Here is a 19,326-nt window from a genome sequence, read left to right as displayed (position 1 = left end):
TGAATTCACCAGGCAAGCTGCTGATAGCGTTGCTGCTGCTGCTACAATACAGAAGCTCCAAAACTAGGCTTGGCAATAACTGTCCCCACTTACATAATGTGACTTTCCTTCCTCTTTTAACATCACCTCAACCCTCTGGAGAAGATTTTGGAGGGTGTGGCGTTGCAGGGGAAAGGAAAGAAGGGAGGAGGGAAAACATTACGTTGCGTTAACTCAACAGTAAGTGTTGAATAAATGCTCTATAATGCAGATGATAAATAAAAAAGATAACACAAACATTTAAAAAGGTGGACAAATTTCTAAATAGCGAACTTTTAAATAGGATTTAAGCCTTGATACTGTTTAATTAAATAGCATTATAATGACATATTCACAAACAGACTTTCATAGAATCATAGAGTTGGAAGAAACCACAAGGGCCATCGAGTCCAACCCCCTGCCAAGCAGGAAACACCATCAGAGCACTCCTGACATATGGTTGTCAAGCCTCTGCTTAAAGACCTCCAAAGAAGGAGACTCCACCACACTCCTTGGCAGCAAATTCCACTGTCGAACAGCCCTTACTGTCAGGAAGTTCTTCCTAATGTTTAGGTGGAATCTTCTTTCTTGTAGTTTGGAACCATTGCTCCGTGTCCGCTTCTCTGGAGCAGCAGAAAACAACCTTTCTCCCTCCTCTATGTGACATCCTTTTATATATTTGAACATGGCTATCATATCACCCCTTAACCTCCTCTTTGCTGGGGGGCCTACACCTTAGTTCAGGGGCCCTAATCTGACCCCTTGGCCCTGGGATCTTACTAATTTTGGTAGCAGCAGCAAAAAGAACAAAAATTAAAGTAGACAGTGTTACATTGAGCAAAGTCCAGTGCCCTGATCTGAATACTGGTACAAGAGTCAGCCTTTTCTCAGTCATTTGATTAGTCATTTGATGAGCAGAGGAGGAGGCAATAATGACACTCCCCAGCTAATTTGCATGGTGTTTGCATGTGTGTGTGGCTTGCAAGTTCAAGAGGGTTGTCACTGTGGCTCTAAGGCCAACAAAGGTAAGCCACCCTGGTTATAAACAGACCTGTGCTTGTAGGAAACATGAGGGAAAACCACTCCAAAGAGAGCAACTGAGGCATCTATGACTGACACTCCCAAAGGAAGAGGACCAGGAACAGCTTCACCAGCAGGGATGCGCAAATAAATGGAAGATGGATCATGTTCTAGAGCACCACTTCCAGAGGCACTGTTTGGCTGGAGCTGTAAAGCATCAGAACACTTGAAATATGATAAACATGTAACACTTATCGCTTCGTATTATACATTTTCCAAAGATTTTTGTTTCTAAATTATTATTGTTCAAATAACCTATATACTTCTGCAGTGTCTCCATTATTTCAAGGACAAAAAAGGAGATTCAACTCTAAGGCATGGATCCTAGCTTTTAGCACTGTGATGCTTGTTTTCAAGGAATGGGTTCTTCCATGAGTGTATGTGTATTAATGGAAGGAGCTTCAGTTCATCAAACTAAATACATCCATGGAAGGTTTAAGCCAGTATGTATAATTCAAGTAAAATTGATTTGCTTGTGCCCAGTCACGTGGTTACCAGTACAGTGGTGCCTCACAAGACGAAAAGAATCCGTTCCGCGAGTCTCTTCATCTTGCGGTTTTTTCGTCTTGCGAAGCAAGCCCATTAGCGGCTTAGCGGCTTAGCGGATCAGCTGATAAGCGGCTTAGCAGCTTAGGGGATCAGCTGATAAGCGGCTTAGCGGATCAGCTGTTAAGCAGCTTAGCAGCTTAGCGGATCAGCTGATAAGCAGCTTAGCGTCTTAGCGGATCAGCTGATAAGTGGCTTAGTGTCTTGGCGGATCAGCTGATAAGCGGCTTAGCGGCTTAGAAAAAGGGGGGGAAGGGAAAAAAACCCGCAGGAACTCGCAAGACATTTCGTCTTGCGAAGCAAGCCCATAGGAAATTTGTTTTGCAAAGCACCTCCAAAACGGAAAACCCTTTTGTCTAGCGGGTTTTCCGTCTTGCGAGGCATTCGTCTTGTGGGGCACCACTGTACTGCACAGAACACATGATAAGGGCAATTACAGATCAAGCAGTCTCACATAAGCGTTTCATTTGGAAAGTATGAGAAGGAAACACACACCATGACTATACTATTAGATGCCCTACTGTAATACTTTGAGCAGCAACAGCAGCAGGGTCCATTGCCTTTTTTCTTTTTCAAAAACATGCTTATTATGTGACTTTATTCTTTTCTAACTCTATGGCATCTTCGCCTGCTCTGCTATAGCATGCTTAAGAGTTCAAGTTTAGGGTTGACTCTGTTCTGGCATCTCCCACAAACTCTACAAGATACAACATTTTTCATAACTCTGAGGAAATGCAAATTATAATTGAGTGTAACTTAAACCTCTATATTTAGAAATCAGTAGAAGTATTACAAATATGTGCTGGGCACTGTAAAAATAACAACAGTGGATTTACTCAAGAGCCTTGAAAAAGACAGAAAACTAGATGTTTGGGGAATGATTCTAAAGGATTTGATACCTGATCTTCAATTGATTTATGGTCTGTTTCCTGCAGCCAGGAGCCAAGAAGAACACTGTCATCATAATGGCAAAGTGATCTAAGCAGAGATGTAGTAGTATTAGCAGAGTTGTCTGTCAAAGTAAATTCTGCCACCAGCTCCCGAAGAAGTGCATTAAATGACCCTGAAGGAAAATAATTGGAAGGGGACAACGTCAAAATACAAGACATTTTACATCCTGTGATTCAATAGGCATTATATGAAACAGAAATAGTTCCCAAAGAAGGATGGTGTAGTACAGGAAAATCAGTACTAATATTATTCTTGGGAAGCTATAGCCCATGAGAATCCCACATTCACTTGCCTGAAAAGTCAGGTAGTCTTGTACAGCTAGATGCACCGATTCTAGTGTCCACTGGCAAAGAGAACTCTACTGCTTTACTATAGGACTACCAGAGAGGCCCTCAAAGAGCACAGTGCCAAGAAACTAAGATCTAGTGGGAAACCAGCCAAATACCAGAAAGAAAAGTAAAATCTTTTCCAGGTAGTTTATTTCTCCAACTGAACCTCACTGAGACAGGGGTTGAAGAAATCAAAGGTACTATCCAGCGATCATCCTCCAAGCTGGAGTTCAGTCAACAGAAGAGTAGAGGAGTTGGATAGTTATAACGGAATGGTCTCGGGGGTGGAGTGCACATTTTTATTTCTATTTATTTCTATTTTATTATTACGTTGTTGTTGTTTGTTTGTGTGTGTGTGTGTGTATAGAGTAGAGGGGTTTGGAGAACATCTGAAGTTTCAGATATTAACTAGACACCCAGCACTCCAAGGCCAGGGATACTATTGCTGCTTGATATCATTAACAATCCTACATTGTATTTGTGAGTTACCCAGGACCATTGCTTAGAGGCATAGCTGGTATATGTATTACTGAATATTACTGCATAGAGTTATTTCTAATCTTTGTACAGGTGTGCAGATGTATATATGTCAGCACTGTGATTCTGCTAGATGCCCTCTAGAAAAATACATTATTTGTTCATAGAAATGCTACCAATCTTGTGACTATTTTCAATTTTGTGACTACTTTAAAGTATTTAAAAGCCTACATAAGAATATAAGGGATGTGGACCCAAGCATTAAGAGCAATAAGCAACAATTCAGTGCAATTACCTTCATATGTTTTTGGTGGTAACAAAGCCAAGATGTCATAAAGTCTTAATCGGACCATTGCTGCACTAGCCTTCAGATGAGCTCCATGGGCTTTTATTACAGAGGGAATGCTATTGTGTTAAAAAGAAGTCCAGATTAATTACTAGTAAAAATCATGACATAGTAAACTGTTGATGCAATGGGTTTTATTCAACATAACACTAAGACTCAGGTTCCATCAGCGGAAGGATTTCCCCTTGCACAACAGAACTCCCCTGCCCCCTGCAAAATCTGTTCTGGAGGTTCCTCCAACCATCTAGAACAGATTTGAGGACAGCATAGGGAGCACATGGGGGGGGGGAGAAGTGGAGGGAAGTCCCATTGTGCTAGTGGTAACCTTTCTGGTAGGATGCACGAGGTTGAAGTCTAACTTTCAATACTGTTATACGCAAGGTCTGTCCCTGAGTTGCTATGTGATATGCACACAATTTCATTTTATGCAGAATAAATTATTTTTGAAAGTATTTTTAAAGAAGATTTGTGCCTTCCATAAAACAAGAAATAATATTTAGTTTAAAAATGGAAATGTTAAATATAAAAAAAGTAAGACAGGACATAAAATTAACTTTAAGAAGTTAGTGTCGATTGTTTCTTCATTTTGAAGTTAAAATGAGAATTTCTCTGACTTTTTCTGGTTATGCAGACTACAGAGGATTTTGAGGGGAAATTGCTTCACCATTGTGGAAACTATACTTACTGAGACATCATTGTCATAGCACATTCTATAGGAGTCATCAGTTTTCGAATAACATCCTCTGTTAGAAGTTCGGGACAGTGAGCAACAAAACTTCTCATAGCTAATAAAGAAAAAAGCATTGGTCACATTTTAAACTATGTAAGCAAACAAGGAAATGTTAACTATCAAAAAGAAACTGCAGTTCAGCGGCTGGCAAAATGCCAATGCTTTCCCTAATCACCAGAGACATTCAAGAAGCCAGGTGAACCACAATGCCCCACCCATGCTATCCACTATTGCTACCTGTCTATATTGTTTCAGCCAAGCTTGCATTGCTATAGGAAGGACAGGTGGAATCAAATACTACCCCACTTGTCTCCCTCATCAGGCATCTTTTCCTTAGGAGCCACATGTACCACTACGAATGAACCTTTTTTTTTTTTTTACTCTCTCAGCCTTCTGAATAAGCCAAACTCTTTCATTACCTTTATACACTATTTATACCCCAGCATTCTTCCAAGGATCTCAGGGCATTTTACAAGGCCCTGTGAGATTGGAACTGGAACTTGTTCAAGGACATTTAGCATTCAGATTTGAACATGAATCTTTTCACACTGTTCCAGGTAAAACTGATTGAAATAATTCAGGAACTGTTAGCTGTATCTTTGAGATTCTTACCACAGAGAGCTCCTGCACGCCCTTCCAGTGTTACTTGCCATGTGAAGGAATCTCCACGAGCTTTCTCTGCTTCCAACTCCTTTAGAGATCGGGGAAATACATTTCGCCACAGCAGTAACATTTTGGGAAGATGGTAACGAACAGCAGACGGACCTAAGGGTAAGAAGGCAAATTACTGTAGATTTTAAACAATTCTTAACAAACAAACAAAAAATAACCAAATGACACTAAAAATACTCCAATGCCATTATTGTGTGCTATTCTTTTCTTTTTTTAAAAGTCACATTTTGTATGCCACTTTGGCCATTTTTACTTGGAAAGGTAGCCAGTAATCAATGTAACCAATGCATGTGATGTAAGATTATAGGAATATTTGTATTTTTACACACTATGTATTAGTCTTTAGCATTAAAAGTTTAATCAAATAAAGCTAATTTAAAGATCTTTAGAAGTATCTCCCCAGTTACAAATATGAACTTCTGAAGAGCTTGGTTTATTCTGCTTACTATAACAACTTTAAGGAATTTTTACTGTCAAGACTAATCAGACAACCTTATTAAGAATACCAGGACTGTCCTACACCACAGTGATAAAGCCAGCCACTGTTTTACATACCTAAAGTCATCAGAGCACCAAGCAAAAGCCATCCAGCCTGGGTTCGCTGCAAAGACAATCTGCTATTTTGTGCAGCAGATCGTAAGAGATCCTCTGCAATGCTAACAACCATCTGAAAACAAAACGAGATTGTTACCAATTATGTGCCCATTCCTAATCACACATTACGTGCTAACACAAAAGTTTGCGTGTGTCACCATGGAGGCGCAATACTTTCAGATCTTTAAACCTGAATGTCACAAGAAGTTGCACATTATTCTCAATTATTTAGTTATTTAAGGAATTAGCAATAACACTTCCAATTTGGGTTCAAAGTAACACACGTTACGCCAATATGGCATAAAGTGTAAAATGGCTGTGTGACTTTACTCAACAAAAATAAAATATTTACAGAAGAGTAAAGAAAACTAAAAACCCGTGTATATATAGGGTACCCAAACCAACTTTATTTTAAAGATGCAAGGAAATGAGGAATCCTGGTATTACTAAATAAGGAATGGGAAATGGTAGTAGGGATCTGGCAGCTGAAACAGTGGCCTAGATTAACCAGGGGAATGTTTGGATGCAAATGAACTCTTTGGGTCAAATGAAAGCAGAAGGATAGTGAAATTTAGGAAACAGATTTAAGAGAAAGAGTAATGTAAGGAGTGACACACTAATTATTTTCTTCTCTCATTGACACAAGAGAGGTCAGAGTTTAGGGACTCACAGCACAGGGCCCCCCAAAGAGAGGAGCAGATGATGATGTCGACAGTGACAAACAGGGCTTACATTAGCACCTGGGCTGACATGGATATGCCATGGCCCGCAGGAGATTATACTGGTTGCTGTAGCATCTTTTCTTCTTCTGTTTACATGCATTTTATAGTCAGGAGGTAGCCAGCCAGACCCTTTCCAACAACAAATTGGTGTTTTAACAAGTGAATGTGTTTAGCATTAGGGCAGCAGAAGCAAAGTCCATTTTATTTCTGTAGCCATTATGTTGTTAAGATTTGAACTTAATATGCAAAGCTACATATGTTCATAGTAGCTCACCTTTCCTTTTGCATGGGGAATGCCCAAAGGACACTGATGAACTCCACCTAGCAAAGCAGCCATTGCAAAACTGTAGCCACTAACAGCTTCTGGTGAGGTCTTCAAATTGTTGAGCCTTTCGGCACACCGGTCCAAGAAAGGAGTCACTTGGAAAGGCAAGGCCACAGCTACACAACGCAAGCACCATGCAGCAGCAAGTCGGGCAGCCATACTTGGATGAAGAAGAACTGAAGTAACAGTCTCAAGCAATCCTGAAATCAACACAGACAACAGTGAGTCTTAAAGGGAAATCAATAATGGATTCCTATACTAGGATATACTCTATACCATTCAGTCCCCCTTTCACTCCATCTAATAGTAAATCAAGCTGTCTAAATATTACTCAACAGAATGAGATTTAAAATTAGTTTACTTATGCTTTTAAATTTCCATTTTATTTCTCATTTCAATAAACACACAATGAGGCATTCACCAGAACTCTCCAGACTCTAGGTTCTTATGGGGAAACTATATTGATAACTACTTGGTGAAATTTTGTAACTACTCAACAACTGTATACACAAATACATTTATATTAGGTAATTTGTTTAGCTGTTATGGGTGCAGGCTAAAGAATCTCAGAATTGCTTACATTCTGCTGAAACCAGAGGCAGTAAATGCCCTTGCATTTTTCTAGATTATATCACATGTCTTGCTGGGTTTGTTTTTCATGCCAGAATCAAGTGGTAATCAAGTAAGCTGGCAGACAGAAGTGGATACTGAACAGTACAATTCTATACAGGCAACTGTATATTAAATTACAGTCTTAACAACTTACCTATAGAAGGCTCTTGTATGAGAGGTGATGCAGTGGCACTTAGGCTCTGAACTAGGCTCCCAAGCTCCTGAAGGGCACAAACCATCACATGCTGACTTGCAGCAACTTCAGCTGCTCCTGATTTGTTTTCAATATTAGCATCATTCACAACTGATTCTGGCAAAGCAGTGGGAGAAGAGAGAGTGTCATCCAGCATTCTTGTAAATTTGAGATGTATTCAGAAGAGTATCAGTATAAAGAATTATAGAAATGCAAGAGTTGCTTGTACACAGTAGCTAAGAAACTGAGCTGCATGTGTTTGTTTGAGATGCCACAGAATTTAAGAGACAACTCTTACAGAACAGAGATTGGTTTAGCATACATTCAGATGACTTGCTGGCAACCTACATTAAAAGCCGCCTTTCAATCACAAGTATTTTATATTTCATCACAAGAGAGCTACTTTCGGATAATTACTGAAGGAATGAGAAAGTATTAGCAAGAAATATGCCATTGTTTCTATATTTTCATCATGGAAACTTAGCTTAGGAAAAATGTCTAATAGTGATGAGTCTGAAAACTGAAGGGAAAGAACCAAAGCTTTAAATTCTCTTCACGATTACTGATTTTCCAAGTTCTGACTCCTACTTACTGCCAGTTTTAAAATATTTTTAAGAATTAGCTCTCTGATCTCAAGCACAAGTAGCTTGATGCCCATATGCCGCATATGCATGTTTTTTTTTTGGGGGGGGAGCTGTCCTAAACATTCTTCAGCTTCTGAGTAACCATACTTTTGAATTTCATTGCTGTGGTGCAGTTAGCATTTGAAATATATATTCAGTCAGCACAGCTAGATATTTTAGAGTGTATTTCCGGATTATTACATACTGTGCCTGCACTTCAGTGTTATGAGGGCACATAATATTGTTTGATTATCTGTCATAGACCTTTTTTTCACAGCTTTTAAAATTCCTTCATACTTATGGGACAGGAATATACAGTGGTGCCTCGCAAGACGAAAAGAATCCGTTCCGCGAGTCTCTTCGTCTTGCGGTTTTCTCGTCTTGCAAAGCAACCCTATTAGCGGATTAGCGGATTAGCGCTATTAGCAGCTATTAGTGGCTTAGCGGCAAAGCGGCTATTAGCGGCTTAGCGGCTTAGAAAAAGGGGGGGGAAGCGAAAAAAATCGCAAGACTCGCAAGACGTTTTCGTCTTGCGAAGCAAGCCCATAGAGAAATTCGTCTTGCGAAGCGCCTCGAAAAACGGAAAACCCTTTCGTCTAGCGGGTTTTTCGTCTTGCGAGGCATTCGTCTTGCGGGGCACCACTGTATTATGTTGATTTGGACCTTAGCCTTAACATTCTTACCTACTGCCTTCATCTGTTTACCAATTGCCTGGCATATATCTTTGGCAGCTGCAATCTGTGCCTTCTCCCCCAATAAACTTCCTACAGTGGCTCGGAGGATGAAGGAGACACATCTTCGAGAGTACACCGCTTCTACATGAGTCTGCGTTGCCCGAGGGTGAGAAACCAGATCTAGAACATGCGACAAGAATGTAGCAAAATTGCGCTCCAGCCACTGACCTCCTAATGTTGTGACAAAGACAACATAAGCCTGCAAATTCAAAATACAAATATTACAACCACAGAAAGGAAGGATTTGTACACATTTCCATAATAGAGGGGAGGGGCAAACAAAGGGAGACTCTAAAGAGAAGACTTAAATGACCCTGGTTTTATAAGATTTTGAGGCAAAACAACCATATTTTAGGGATGGATTCACATATATGATGTCTTCTATCTAATGCTACCACAAGTAGAAGGAATACTTTTGGAAGCGCAGTCCTCACTACCATTATGATTCACCGCTTACCTTGATTCATGATGAACGAAATAAAAATAAATGGATATTTCCCCCTTTTCTGACCCTGGAGAACCCTTTCTCCCACCACAATATAACAATATTTTCAGGAATTGCCAGTCAGACAAGTGCAGTAAGCATCTACTCTGTCTAACAGCAGCCCTTCAGAGTCTCAGAGGTCTTTCACATCCCCTTCTATCTTTTAGCACAGCAGACTAAGGCCTCTGTGGAGGTGTGAAGGAGGGAGGCATCCTTTGCAAGCCCAAAAGAGAACTACAAGGCCCTTTGGTCCAGGCTGACTGGAGCGCTGCACAGAGGTACTCCTTTTAGAGGCTGGGGGTACAGTGGTACCTCTGGATGCGAACGGGTTCCGTTCCGGAGCCCCGTTCACATCCTGAAGCGAACGCAACCCGCGTCTCCATGTGCCGCGATTCGCCGCTTCCACGCATGCACGTGACGTCCTTTTGAGCGTCTGCACATGCGCAAGCGGCGAAACACGGAAGTAATGCGTTCTGTTACTTCCGAGTCGCCGCGGAGCGCAACCCAAAAACGCTCAACCCGAAGCTACTTCAACCCAAGGTATGACTGTACAGCAATTGGTTATACAGGTCTAGGGCCATCTTAAGCATACCTGGCGCCGTGGTGCAAAGATCCTTCCGACGCGCCCCCCCCCCCCCCCCCGTTTCCCAGAGTTGGGACCCCAAAGTTGTTGAGGCTGCTCCCGTCCTCATGCTGCTGCCCCGTGCTGCTTGCACACACTCGGGCATTGGCTCCCGCAGCAGGATCATGATGTGGGGCTGGGCAGCCGGGCGCAATGGGGATGGCAAGGGAGGCAGGCGGGGGTCTCGTCCAGGCAGGGACAGGCGAAGCGAGTTGGGCCGTCTGCGTCGCCGCAGCAGAGAAGCGCCCTCACTGAGTCTCACCATCCTTGCTTGGGGAAGAGGGGGGGAGGAGAGAGCGTGACTGGGAGGGGATTGGACAGGGGAAGGAAACGCGGTTCATGTGAAGGAGTGCAGAGGTGGTGGGGGCAGTGGGAGGAGGCAGGCTCCGTGCAAGGTGGTGGAGAAGCAGGGGAAGGAGGGAGGGGAGATGGGGGCAGCAGTTGCAGCGTGTAGCCTCGAGCGAGGGGATTTTTCAAGGTGGAGTGGATGGGGGGAGTGGTGGTAGAGTCACGTTTATTATGCGCAGAGCTTGGGATGCAAGCACACACCACTCAGCCGAGGAGGTGGTGTGTCGCGGAGCCAGCAGAGAGAACTCTGGACTGCGGGAAAGCTTCCGGAGCCTTCCTGCCTCCAACAGGCGCTGGAGGCGTGCAGGCACCAAGCCCCCACTCCACCTCGCTTACCTCCCTGCTCTCCCCTCCCCGGACTCTCTGCCTGGTGCTCTCCACTGCTTGGTGCCCCGGCTCGCCGCGCCACTACGCCCAATGGTAAAGACGTCCCTGTACAGGTCTCACTTATTTATCGATGTGCTAAATCTATTCATCTGATTGGCTTGTATGGCATGAAAAAACTGCACATTTGTGACATGCTTAGTCAACAGACATGAATATAAGAATGATCATTTTCTATGGAACAATAGCTATTTGAGCACTTGCCTAGGCAGAGATAACAGCACTGTGAAAATTACTGAAGAATAAGAGAGCAAACACACCTGCGTAACTCCAACTCTCACTTCTCGATTGACAGATCCTCCTACTTTTAACATCTCACCACCGCTCTTTAAGAATCCAGATCCTCCTCTTAGAAAACCAGTGGCCATGAGTTCCAAAACCTCTTCCAGTGTAGCCCGCTTCACATTTTGGCGCATCACTTCAAGAAAAAAAATAGTAATTTAATTTAATAGAATACTTTTAAATAATTGCTTGGACTCATATTACTTCTGTGATTTCGACAAGTAGCCTGCCTTGTTACAGGAACAAAGGCAACAAAAACTTAGTAGAGTTTAATGATTATTAAATATATGTAAAAGCCTTCAGACAATTACAAATGATTACATAACTCATTCACAAAGGGTTTCTATCTCAATGCTTTCCTTGTGTAGATTAATTGCTTTAACTTTGGCTAGCTGTAAAAATAGAGAAAACAACAATCTCCACAATACCATTTTATAGTAGAATAACAGAATGGTAGATTTGGAAGGGATCCTGAGGATCATCTAGTCCAACTCCCTGCAATCCAGGAATCTCAACTTACAGTCCACCATCCAATTTGAAACCATACCAGACCCTGCCTAGATTTGCAAATAGTACACAAAATATATCCAGCTTATATAATAATATTTGCATAGACAATTCAATATTTAATACCTGCTGCTTGCTTTGGTATCAGTGCTGTAGCCATAACTGTTCCCAAAAGTTTTGATACTGCAACTCGTACACCATAATTTGAGTTTTCCAGAGCCTTAAAACAAAGTGTTGCTACATTTTCCAGTTCTGCTGTCCACATAAATACAGCCTCATTTTGTAGTTCCAGTAGGCACTGGGGGCAGGAGAAAGAACATACCAATAATTGTTTAATATTTCTAAAATGCTTACCCATCCACTCTGGGAATAGAACCAGCACGATCATCACTGTCATTTATCCCACTTATGATTGGCATAATGACTTTTAAAAAACCATTCAGAAAGGTTACACTGAAATCTATCTTTACATTGGTGCTCATACAAAAACATTATTATGAGATACGGGATTGGAGAGTAATACTGAATCACAGGATACAAGCGTCCAATTCCTGTCTACAAACACTTCAGTAGCATTTAATTTTCAGATGTATTGTGGGGGGATGGGGGCTGCCTCCTACCTCTCAGTTTAAAATCTGCCCCTGCCAAAAAATCTCTGCTCCAGAAAAAATAGAGAAACAGGCCACTTCTCTCTCTCCCTGCGTAAAATGTCGGTTTCAGTGCTTTGAAGGGAGAAGAAAGCTACATTGTCACATTCTTTCCACAGTAAGAGGAAAAAGTCCTTCCTGCTACAATTTAGAATCCCATTACAAAGATTAATGCCAAGTATTAAAAAATTCAGACGGGAACTGCTCTGTGGCAGCCCAAATGCTTTCAGAAGGTGATCTGGATAAGCTAGCCACCAAACCCACATCCCAACTACACTGTGCACACTGTGTGACATATGAAATAATGTCAAAATACAACACACCAAGGAAAGACCAACAGAAAATTTAGTGAACAAACAAACCCTGCATGTTTATAAATTGTAAAATAATACAAACCTACCTTTGCTACTGCACATCGCACAGCCATAGCTCTGTCTGTCAGGAGAGATCTCGCATTCTTATAAATATCACGGTGGCAAGAAGCTGCAGCACCACCCAGCCCACTTAGGACTTTCTGCAAACTCATTAATATTTCACTCCGGCCCTGTGACTACAAATTGCATTGGGATTTGAAAGGGAGAATGAAGCGGAAATAAGAAACAACTTGTTCTGTATCTTCATAATGTAATAATAAATAAATAAAAATAATAATAATAATAATAATAATAATAATAATAATAATACATTTTATTTATATCCTGCCCTCCCCAGCTGAAGCCGGGCTCAGGGCGGCTAACAACAATAAAACAGTACAAATGTACAGCACAAACAACACTCTAAAATCATTCATTATAAAATTAATTAAATTCAAGCCACTGGCCACCATTGGGCCAGAGCTCCGCGAAGATTGCCAAGGGAGGGAGTCAGGCTGTGCCCTGGCCAAAGGCCTGGCGGAACAGCTCTGTCTTGCAGGCCCTGCGGAAAGATGTCAAGTCCCACAGGGCCCTAGTCTCTTGTGACAGAGTGTTCCACCAGGTCGGAGCCGAAAAAGCCCTGGCTCTAGTTGAGGCCAGCCTAACTTCTCTGTGGCCTGGGACCTTCAAGATGTTTTTATTTGAAGACCATAAGTTTCTCTGTGGGGCATACCAGGAGAGGCGGTCCTGTAGGTACGAGGGTCCTAGGCCGTATAGAGCTTTAAAGGTTAAAACCAGCACCTTAAACCTGATCCTGTACTCCACCGGGAGCCAGTGCAGCTGGTATAGCACCAGGTGAATGTGATCTCGCAGTGAAGACCCCGTAAGGAGTCTTGCTGCAGCATTCTGCACCCGCTGGAGTTTCTGGGTCAGTCTCAAGGGTAGCCCCACGTAGAGCGAGTTACAATAATCCAGTCTGGAGGTGACCGTCGCGTGGATCACAGTGGCAAGGTCAGGGCGAGAGAGGTAAGGAGCCAACTGCTTAGCTTGGCGGAGATGGAAAAATGCCACCTTTGTTATAGCTGCAATCTGCGCCTCCATGGAGAGGGAGGTGTCGAAGATTACACCCAAACTCTTAACGGATGGTGCTGGCACTAATTGCGCCCCAGCAAGAGATGGGAGTTGCCCCCCCAATCCCATATCGTCCCGTCCCAGCCACAGGACCTCTGTCTTTGAAGGATTTAGCTTCAACCGGCTCCCACGTAACCATCCAGCCACAGCTTCCAAGCATCTGGTCAGTGTGTCTGGGGCCGAGTCAGGATGGCCATCCATCAACAGATAGAGTTGGGTGTCATCGGCATACTGATGGCAACCCAGCCCAAAACTCCGGACAAGCTGGGCAAGGGGGCGCATAAAGATGTTGAAAAGCACCAGGGAGAGTATCGCACCCTGAGGTACTCCACACACCAAGGAGTGGCGCGATGACAATTCCCCCCCAAGCGCCACCCTATGAGAATTATGAGAACTATGAGAATTATCTAAAAAGTGAGGGGCAAAGGGAGATGGTTCATAATTCATATATGAAAGAGAGAGATACCACACAACTGGTGTCATGATGCATTTCTGAGGTATTTTTATGGTAATTTGGCAAAAAAATGACACTGCTGACATGGGTTGCCATACGTCCAGGTTTTCCCAGACATTTTTGCCAATTTCCGCCCAGACACTGCTTCAAACTGCAGTATTCCAGGTATGTCCTGGAAATTACAGACGTATGGCCATCCTAATTAAACAAAGAGTATATAAATAAAAGACAGCAGAATAGCCTTAAATAACATTTCCTAAGCCTTAATTGATGGTTTTAGTCTGTTACAAAATAGACTAACAAACTAAATATGTAAAAGAGTGAAAAATATGATTTTGTGTTTTTTTACAACACCACTTTCACTCACCTCAGCACTTTTCAGAGACTTTAAGAGATTGTTAACTGTTTCTGGAAAAGAACTACCCAGCATTCTCCCCATTTTTTCATAAAATGCTCCAACACATGCCACTGCAGTGCTACAAAAAGGCAAAATCATCATTAGTATTTTTTCACTTGGTAACATGCTAGTAAATAGAAGCATCAAATCAAAACTTAAACATCTTCAGGCAAGCGGGCAGTTTTATGTAGTATGTATACTTTGTAAGGAAATCAGAGACTACAAACTTATATTTTGGCCACAGATATAGTTTTAGAAATGAGAAGGTAAAAATTCACATGGATTTGCAATTAAGTGACAGGTAAAACGAATGCCAAGTTTCATTAAGTTTGTCTACTCTCATGCTCATTAGGATTTTTCTCACCCAAAGAATGACTCACATTTCTCACATATTTCAAAATAAATATAGCATGTTCACCAACTGTAGTTTGGAATATTTTAAGAGTATTTTATGAGCATAGAATGCAGTCTTCTCAGACTTTGCATGTCTGATGCTAACAAAATAGTCTTGAAAGCGTGGAATTTAATTCCAAATAGTGTGATAACCTATAGTTCCTAAAAGATGCTCCTGAGAATTCCCTAAGTGATTTTCACAATGACTGGTAAAATTATGTCAAGCAATTGGTAGGCTTAGTTTCCTTCAAACTGCTTGGCAGTAATCACTTAGAAAAACTAAGTTCTCAATCCAGTCTGGATTGCTGCATGTGAAGGAATGTAACTGCTCTCAATTAAGCTCTATTTTTGCTGTCCTCCTGCACAAAAGCCAAGTCAAGAACAACTTCTTGTGATAATCCAGCTAGAAAACATTTGCAGTTCTTCTGTATGTTTAGGCATGTTTAGACTTAGAAATACAATAAGCAGGCTTCTTCACATGGAAGAATGCCTCTCCACCAGAGGCTGCACCTAATAGATCCAGAATGCGGCAGCACTCATCTGCATTTGCCTGCTATGCACATTTGCTTGCCTGTAAACCCCCAATAGGACTTGCTCCTTAGTAAACATGCAAAACTATACACTATCAAGTCCTGCATGTTGCCAGCACAGTGATTTGACAAATCTAAACAGAGCTCTTTTAGAAGTGGGCAATATATTCAGAGATTTACAGGCCCAGTGAATTTATTTATTTCCAAGTAGACATTTAAAGAATTGTTTCATCTTCCCTCCTTCTGCAATAATACAGTGGTACCTCCGGTTATGAACTGAATGCATTTCAGAGGTCCGTTCTTAACACAAAACTGTTCTTAACATGAGGCACAACTTCCGCTTGCATCCTGGGGCAAAGGTTGCAACTAGGGGCATCTACTTCCAGGTTAGCAAACTGCGTTACTCGAAGCATTCGTAAGGGGGACAGTACGTAACCAGAGGTTCCACTGTAGTGTGGATGCTTAAAGACTAATGCTAATCCAACGAACACTTTCTTCCACTGATATCCTGCAGCATCTATATAATCCTGCTTTAAATATTACTTCCCATCATCTAGGATGCTGAACTAAAAGGTCTGATCTAGCAGGATCTTATGTTCTCAGTTACCCTCCCACCCTCAGCTGCATAATTCTTGTCACAACCAATATTGTGACAAAAAACAGTAGGAAATTGATTCCATTGTTACTTCAAGGCATCATTCATTTCTAAACAGGTATATTCCCCTGAGGGTTCTGTAAGCATGAATCACAAAAATCATTCAAATCTGCTCAGCTACTTCTTCAGTGTTCTAAGAAATTAACAAATTAACCATCACTTGTAACAACATTATTGTCCTGTATGTGATCTGTTACTTACAGTTTGGTTGGTAAGTAGGCTGATGTATCATCTTTACTTTTGATAATTTCATTACACTTATCAAGTGTCTGAAATACAGTAAAAGTATCTCCAATGCTATACAGAGCAGCAAGGTTTTTAGCAAGCAATTTCCGGGTGGGTGGCCCAGGAGAGCTGCTGATAAGACCAGTTAGCTGTTCAACAAGTTTTTTTTGTTTTTCTTTTACATCTGTCTGTTAACAAAACAAATTAAAATTTTATTTGCTCTGATTTTCATAATTCAACATTCAAATGCTTAATTCTTTCAGATGATTGCTATTCAAGTATTTTTATTTCTGGGATATTTTTGCTAGTAGAGCTATAACCACCCGTCATGTGTCATTTTATTTTTCAATAAGATATCCTGACATTCGTGATATTTGGTGGTTTATTTAATGAAGCTGGTACTGGCCTAATCCACTGGCCCATTTGCCTAAATGCTTCTGGCATTTCTCTGAAACTACTGATACAAATTCACTTAAAACAAACTTGGAAAGGGAATTACAGCTCAGGACATAACATTCATTTCAAATTATGGGCAAATCAGATCTTTTAAAAATATGAATTAGTGAACTACATAATAATGTCATGGAGTTAGACTGCAATCCTTTACACTGATCTGGGAGCAAGCCCCATGAAACTCAATGAAAAAGGACTATATAAAAACCAAAGACTGGTGGGAGGGGACATGGCATACCTTGTTAGCAGCTACTAGCACTTTGTCAAGAAACCGCAGCCATTCAAAGATAAAAACTGGTCGCTTTGCTTCTGTGATTTGAGCCAAAGCCTCTTCATTTAATAACAAACTGTGAGCAAGCTCCATGGCTGGCTAAAATCTGCTTTTGTTACAGGTGTACTTATTTCCTATTAGAAAACATAACATAGAACAATAATTATTATTATTTTCTTATTCCTAATAGCAGTTTACAAACAGCTCATTTACTTAATATTTGATTATATCCTAGATTGTCAAACACTTACATGAAGTATCTGCACTGATGTATTATTTCCTTAGTACCAGCAATGCACATTGCACTTTACAAACAACAAATTTGGCAGGTCCTTCACCAAGGGACTTACAACAGAGGAAGTTGAGGGAAATTGTGACAGGGATAAAAAGGAAGAGAATGTGCTGCTATTTAATTACACATTATTCAGCTTAGTTACCATAGGGTACTGGGACTAGATGTTGTTCCAATGGGCTGCCAGAGAATATGCATTTTGAGGAGGAAATACAGAAGGTGGTCAGATGGAGGCATTCTGGCAGGCAGTTCAAGGCACTGAGAGCAGCAAGGGAGAAAAGATGCACAGTGAATAATTTTGGCAGCAGAATGCTGCATGGATGAATGCAAGACAACAGAAGAGCCATGAAAAGAATGCAGTAGTCAACATAAGAGATGACCAAGGCATGGACCAGAATTTTTGGTCATATTTTTGTAACATTGTAAAAGAAGAAATGATTTGGCAATGAAAATGGAGGGCAAAGGATAGAGAAAACCAAGGCTTCAAGCTTGATCAGTAGAGCAAGGTGATGTTATTAACGATTAAGAATGAAGGAGGAAGGAGATGGCTTGGGAGGAACCAAGTTCGATTTTGAGTCCTACTGAGTTTGAAATAACAATGCAATACCTAGACAGAAATATCAAAGACACACTTAGAAATGCACTAGAACAGGCATAGGCAACCTCAGCCCTCCAGATGTTTTGGGACTACAATTCCCATCATCCCTGACCACTGGGCCTGTTAGCTAGGGATCATGGGAGTTGCAGGCCAAAAATATCTTGAGGGCCGAGGTTGCCTATGCCTGCACTAGAATGAAGAAAGTTCTTCTTAGGTAGAGGTGGGTGACATCAGTGCATAGTACTGAAAGCCATGATATGTGATAATGTTACTCAGGGACACTGTATAGGGACAGAATAGCAGATGGCCAAATACAAGCACAGACATCTGAGAAACCACAATGAAGAAAGAAAACAAAGAGGGCTTCCCCCTCTAGAAACACCAAAATATCAACTAGACAGAAAGAGAGCCATCTGAAAACAAAATCAAGGAGATCTAGGACATAAAGCAAAGTGAAACAAGTAGGGGAAAGTGATCTACTGTACCTAGATATCAAAGAGGAAGAGAACTGAGTAGAGACTTTTGGATTTGGTGATGAGGAGGCAAAAGCAGTGACATGCAGCTGGCAGACTAGATGGGGGCCAGCAACAGAGTTGGGAAAAAAAGATTAGCTCATGAAAGTAAGCAAGGGTTTGATGAAAAGGGGAGGGGGAGGGAATTGTACAGTAGTCAGACCTAGAAAAGGGATCAAGAGTTGGTTTGTCTTAATAAGGAAAACAGTGGTGCATTTGAATGTTAAAGAGAGGAAGAAAAAGATAGGATAACATAAAGAGTGATAATGACAGCAGAGATGGCAATTAGGAGGGCACAGGATCAACGGTAAACATGGGTTAACTAAAGATAATAGGGTAGTCAACTCATCAAGTGTAATGGAGGAAAAAATGTCAGAGAGAGAGAGTGCATTGCCAGGCTAGTAATAATGATTATGGAACCTCTTTTTGGCAGTCCTGTATTCATTTACCTTGGAATTAAGTCCTATTGAACTCGATGGGATTTACTTCTCAGTAGACATAGAACTGTACTGTAATTTGGAATTTCTGTCATTCAGAAGGGCCAGAAGTATTATCTCAAGGCTGTGGAAAGCACATTTACTGCCTGATTCACTTGCTCTGAGGTGATATGCCAGGGAAATCACACACAGATATTAAGACTATGTTTTAAGAGTGCCAATTCTTGTAGGAGTTGCCACTTTATGAGATTCCTCTACAATCCTGTCCTCTGCTACTGCTATAAGTAAAATTTTATTCAGACAAAAGTGAAACCTGAATTTGTGATCTCAGATTCCCCTGCTGAATTTACTTAAAATATTCTCCACAGACACTTCCAAGTCAAATAACAACCATAATAA

At 41.4% G+C, this 19,326-nt stretch overlaps 1 protein-coding gene across 1 annotated transcript in view; it reads right to left on the bottom strand.

Annotated features, from left to right (window-relative positions):
* The window catches only part of HEATR5B (HEAT repeat containing 5B), a 50,282-nt gene that overhangs the window by 29,870 nt on the left and 1,086 nt on the right, over positions 1-19,326 (bottom strand). The window contains exons 2-16 of the mRNA XM_079969430.1: positions 17,056-17,222; positions 16,341-16,552; positions 14,532-14,640; positions 12,627-12,776; positions 11,706-11,877; positions 11,051-11,208; positions 8,902-9,151; positions 7,557-7,712; positions 6,740-6,990; positions 5,705-5,816; positions 5,090-5,242; positions 4,433-4,532; positions 3,697-3,806; positions 2,544-2,707; positions 1,070-1,245 (exon numbers count right to left, since the gene is read on the bottom strand). Of these exons, the coding sequence (XP_079825556.1) occupies positions 1,070-1,245; positions 2,544-2,707; positions 3,697-3,806; positions 4,433-4,532; positions 5,090-5,242; positions 5,705-5,816; positions 6,740-6,990; positions 7,557-7,712; positions 8,902-9,151; positions 11,051-11,208; positions 11,706-11,877; positions 12,627-12,776; positions 14,532-14,640; positions 16,341-16,552; positions 17,056-17,181 (2,399 nt within the window). The 5' untranslated portion in view covers positions 17,182-17,222. The remainder of the gene's footprint in view (positions 1-1,069; positions 1,246-2,543; positions 2,708-3,696; positions 3,807-4,432; positions 4,533-5,089; positions 5,243-5,704; positions 5,817-6,739; positions 6,991-7,556; positions 7,713-8,901; positions 9,152-11,050; positions 11,209-11,705; positions 11,878-12,626; positions 12,777-14,531; positions 14,641-16,340; positions 16,553-17,055; positions 17,223-19,326) is intronic.

The sequence above is a fragment of the Podarcis cretensis genome (assembly GCF_951804945.1).
Source record: "Podarcis cretensis genome assembly, chromosome: 3".
Lineage (NCBI taxonomy): Eukaryota > Metazoa > Chordata > Lepidosauria > Squamata > Lacertidae > Podarcis > Podarcis cretensis.
The sequence above is the reverse complement of the archived record's forward strand: the minus strand, read 5'-3'. Positions and strand labels throughout refer to the sequence as shown.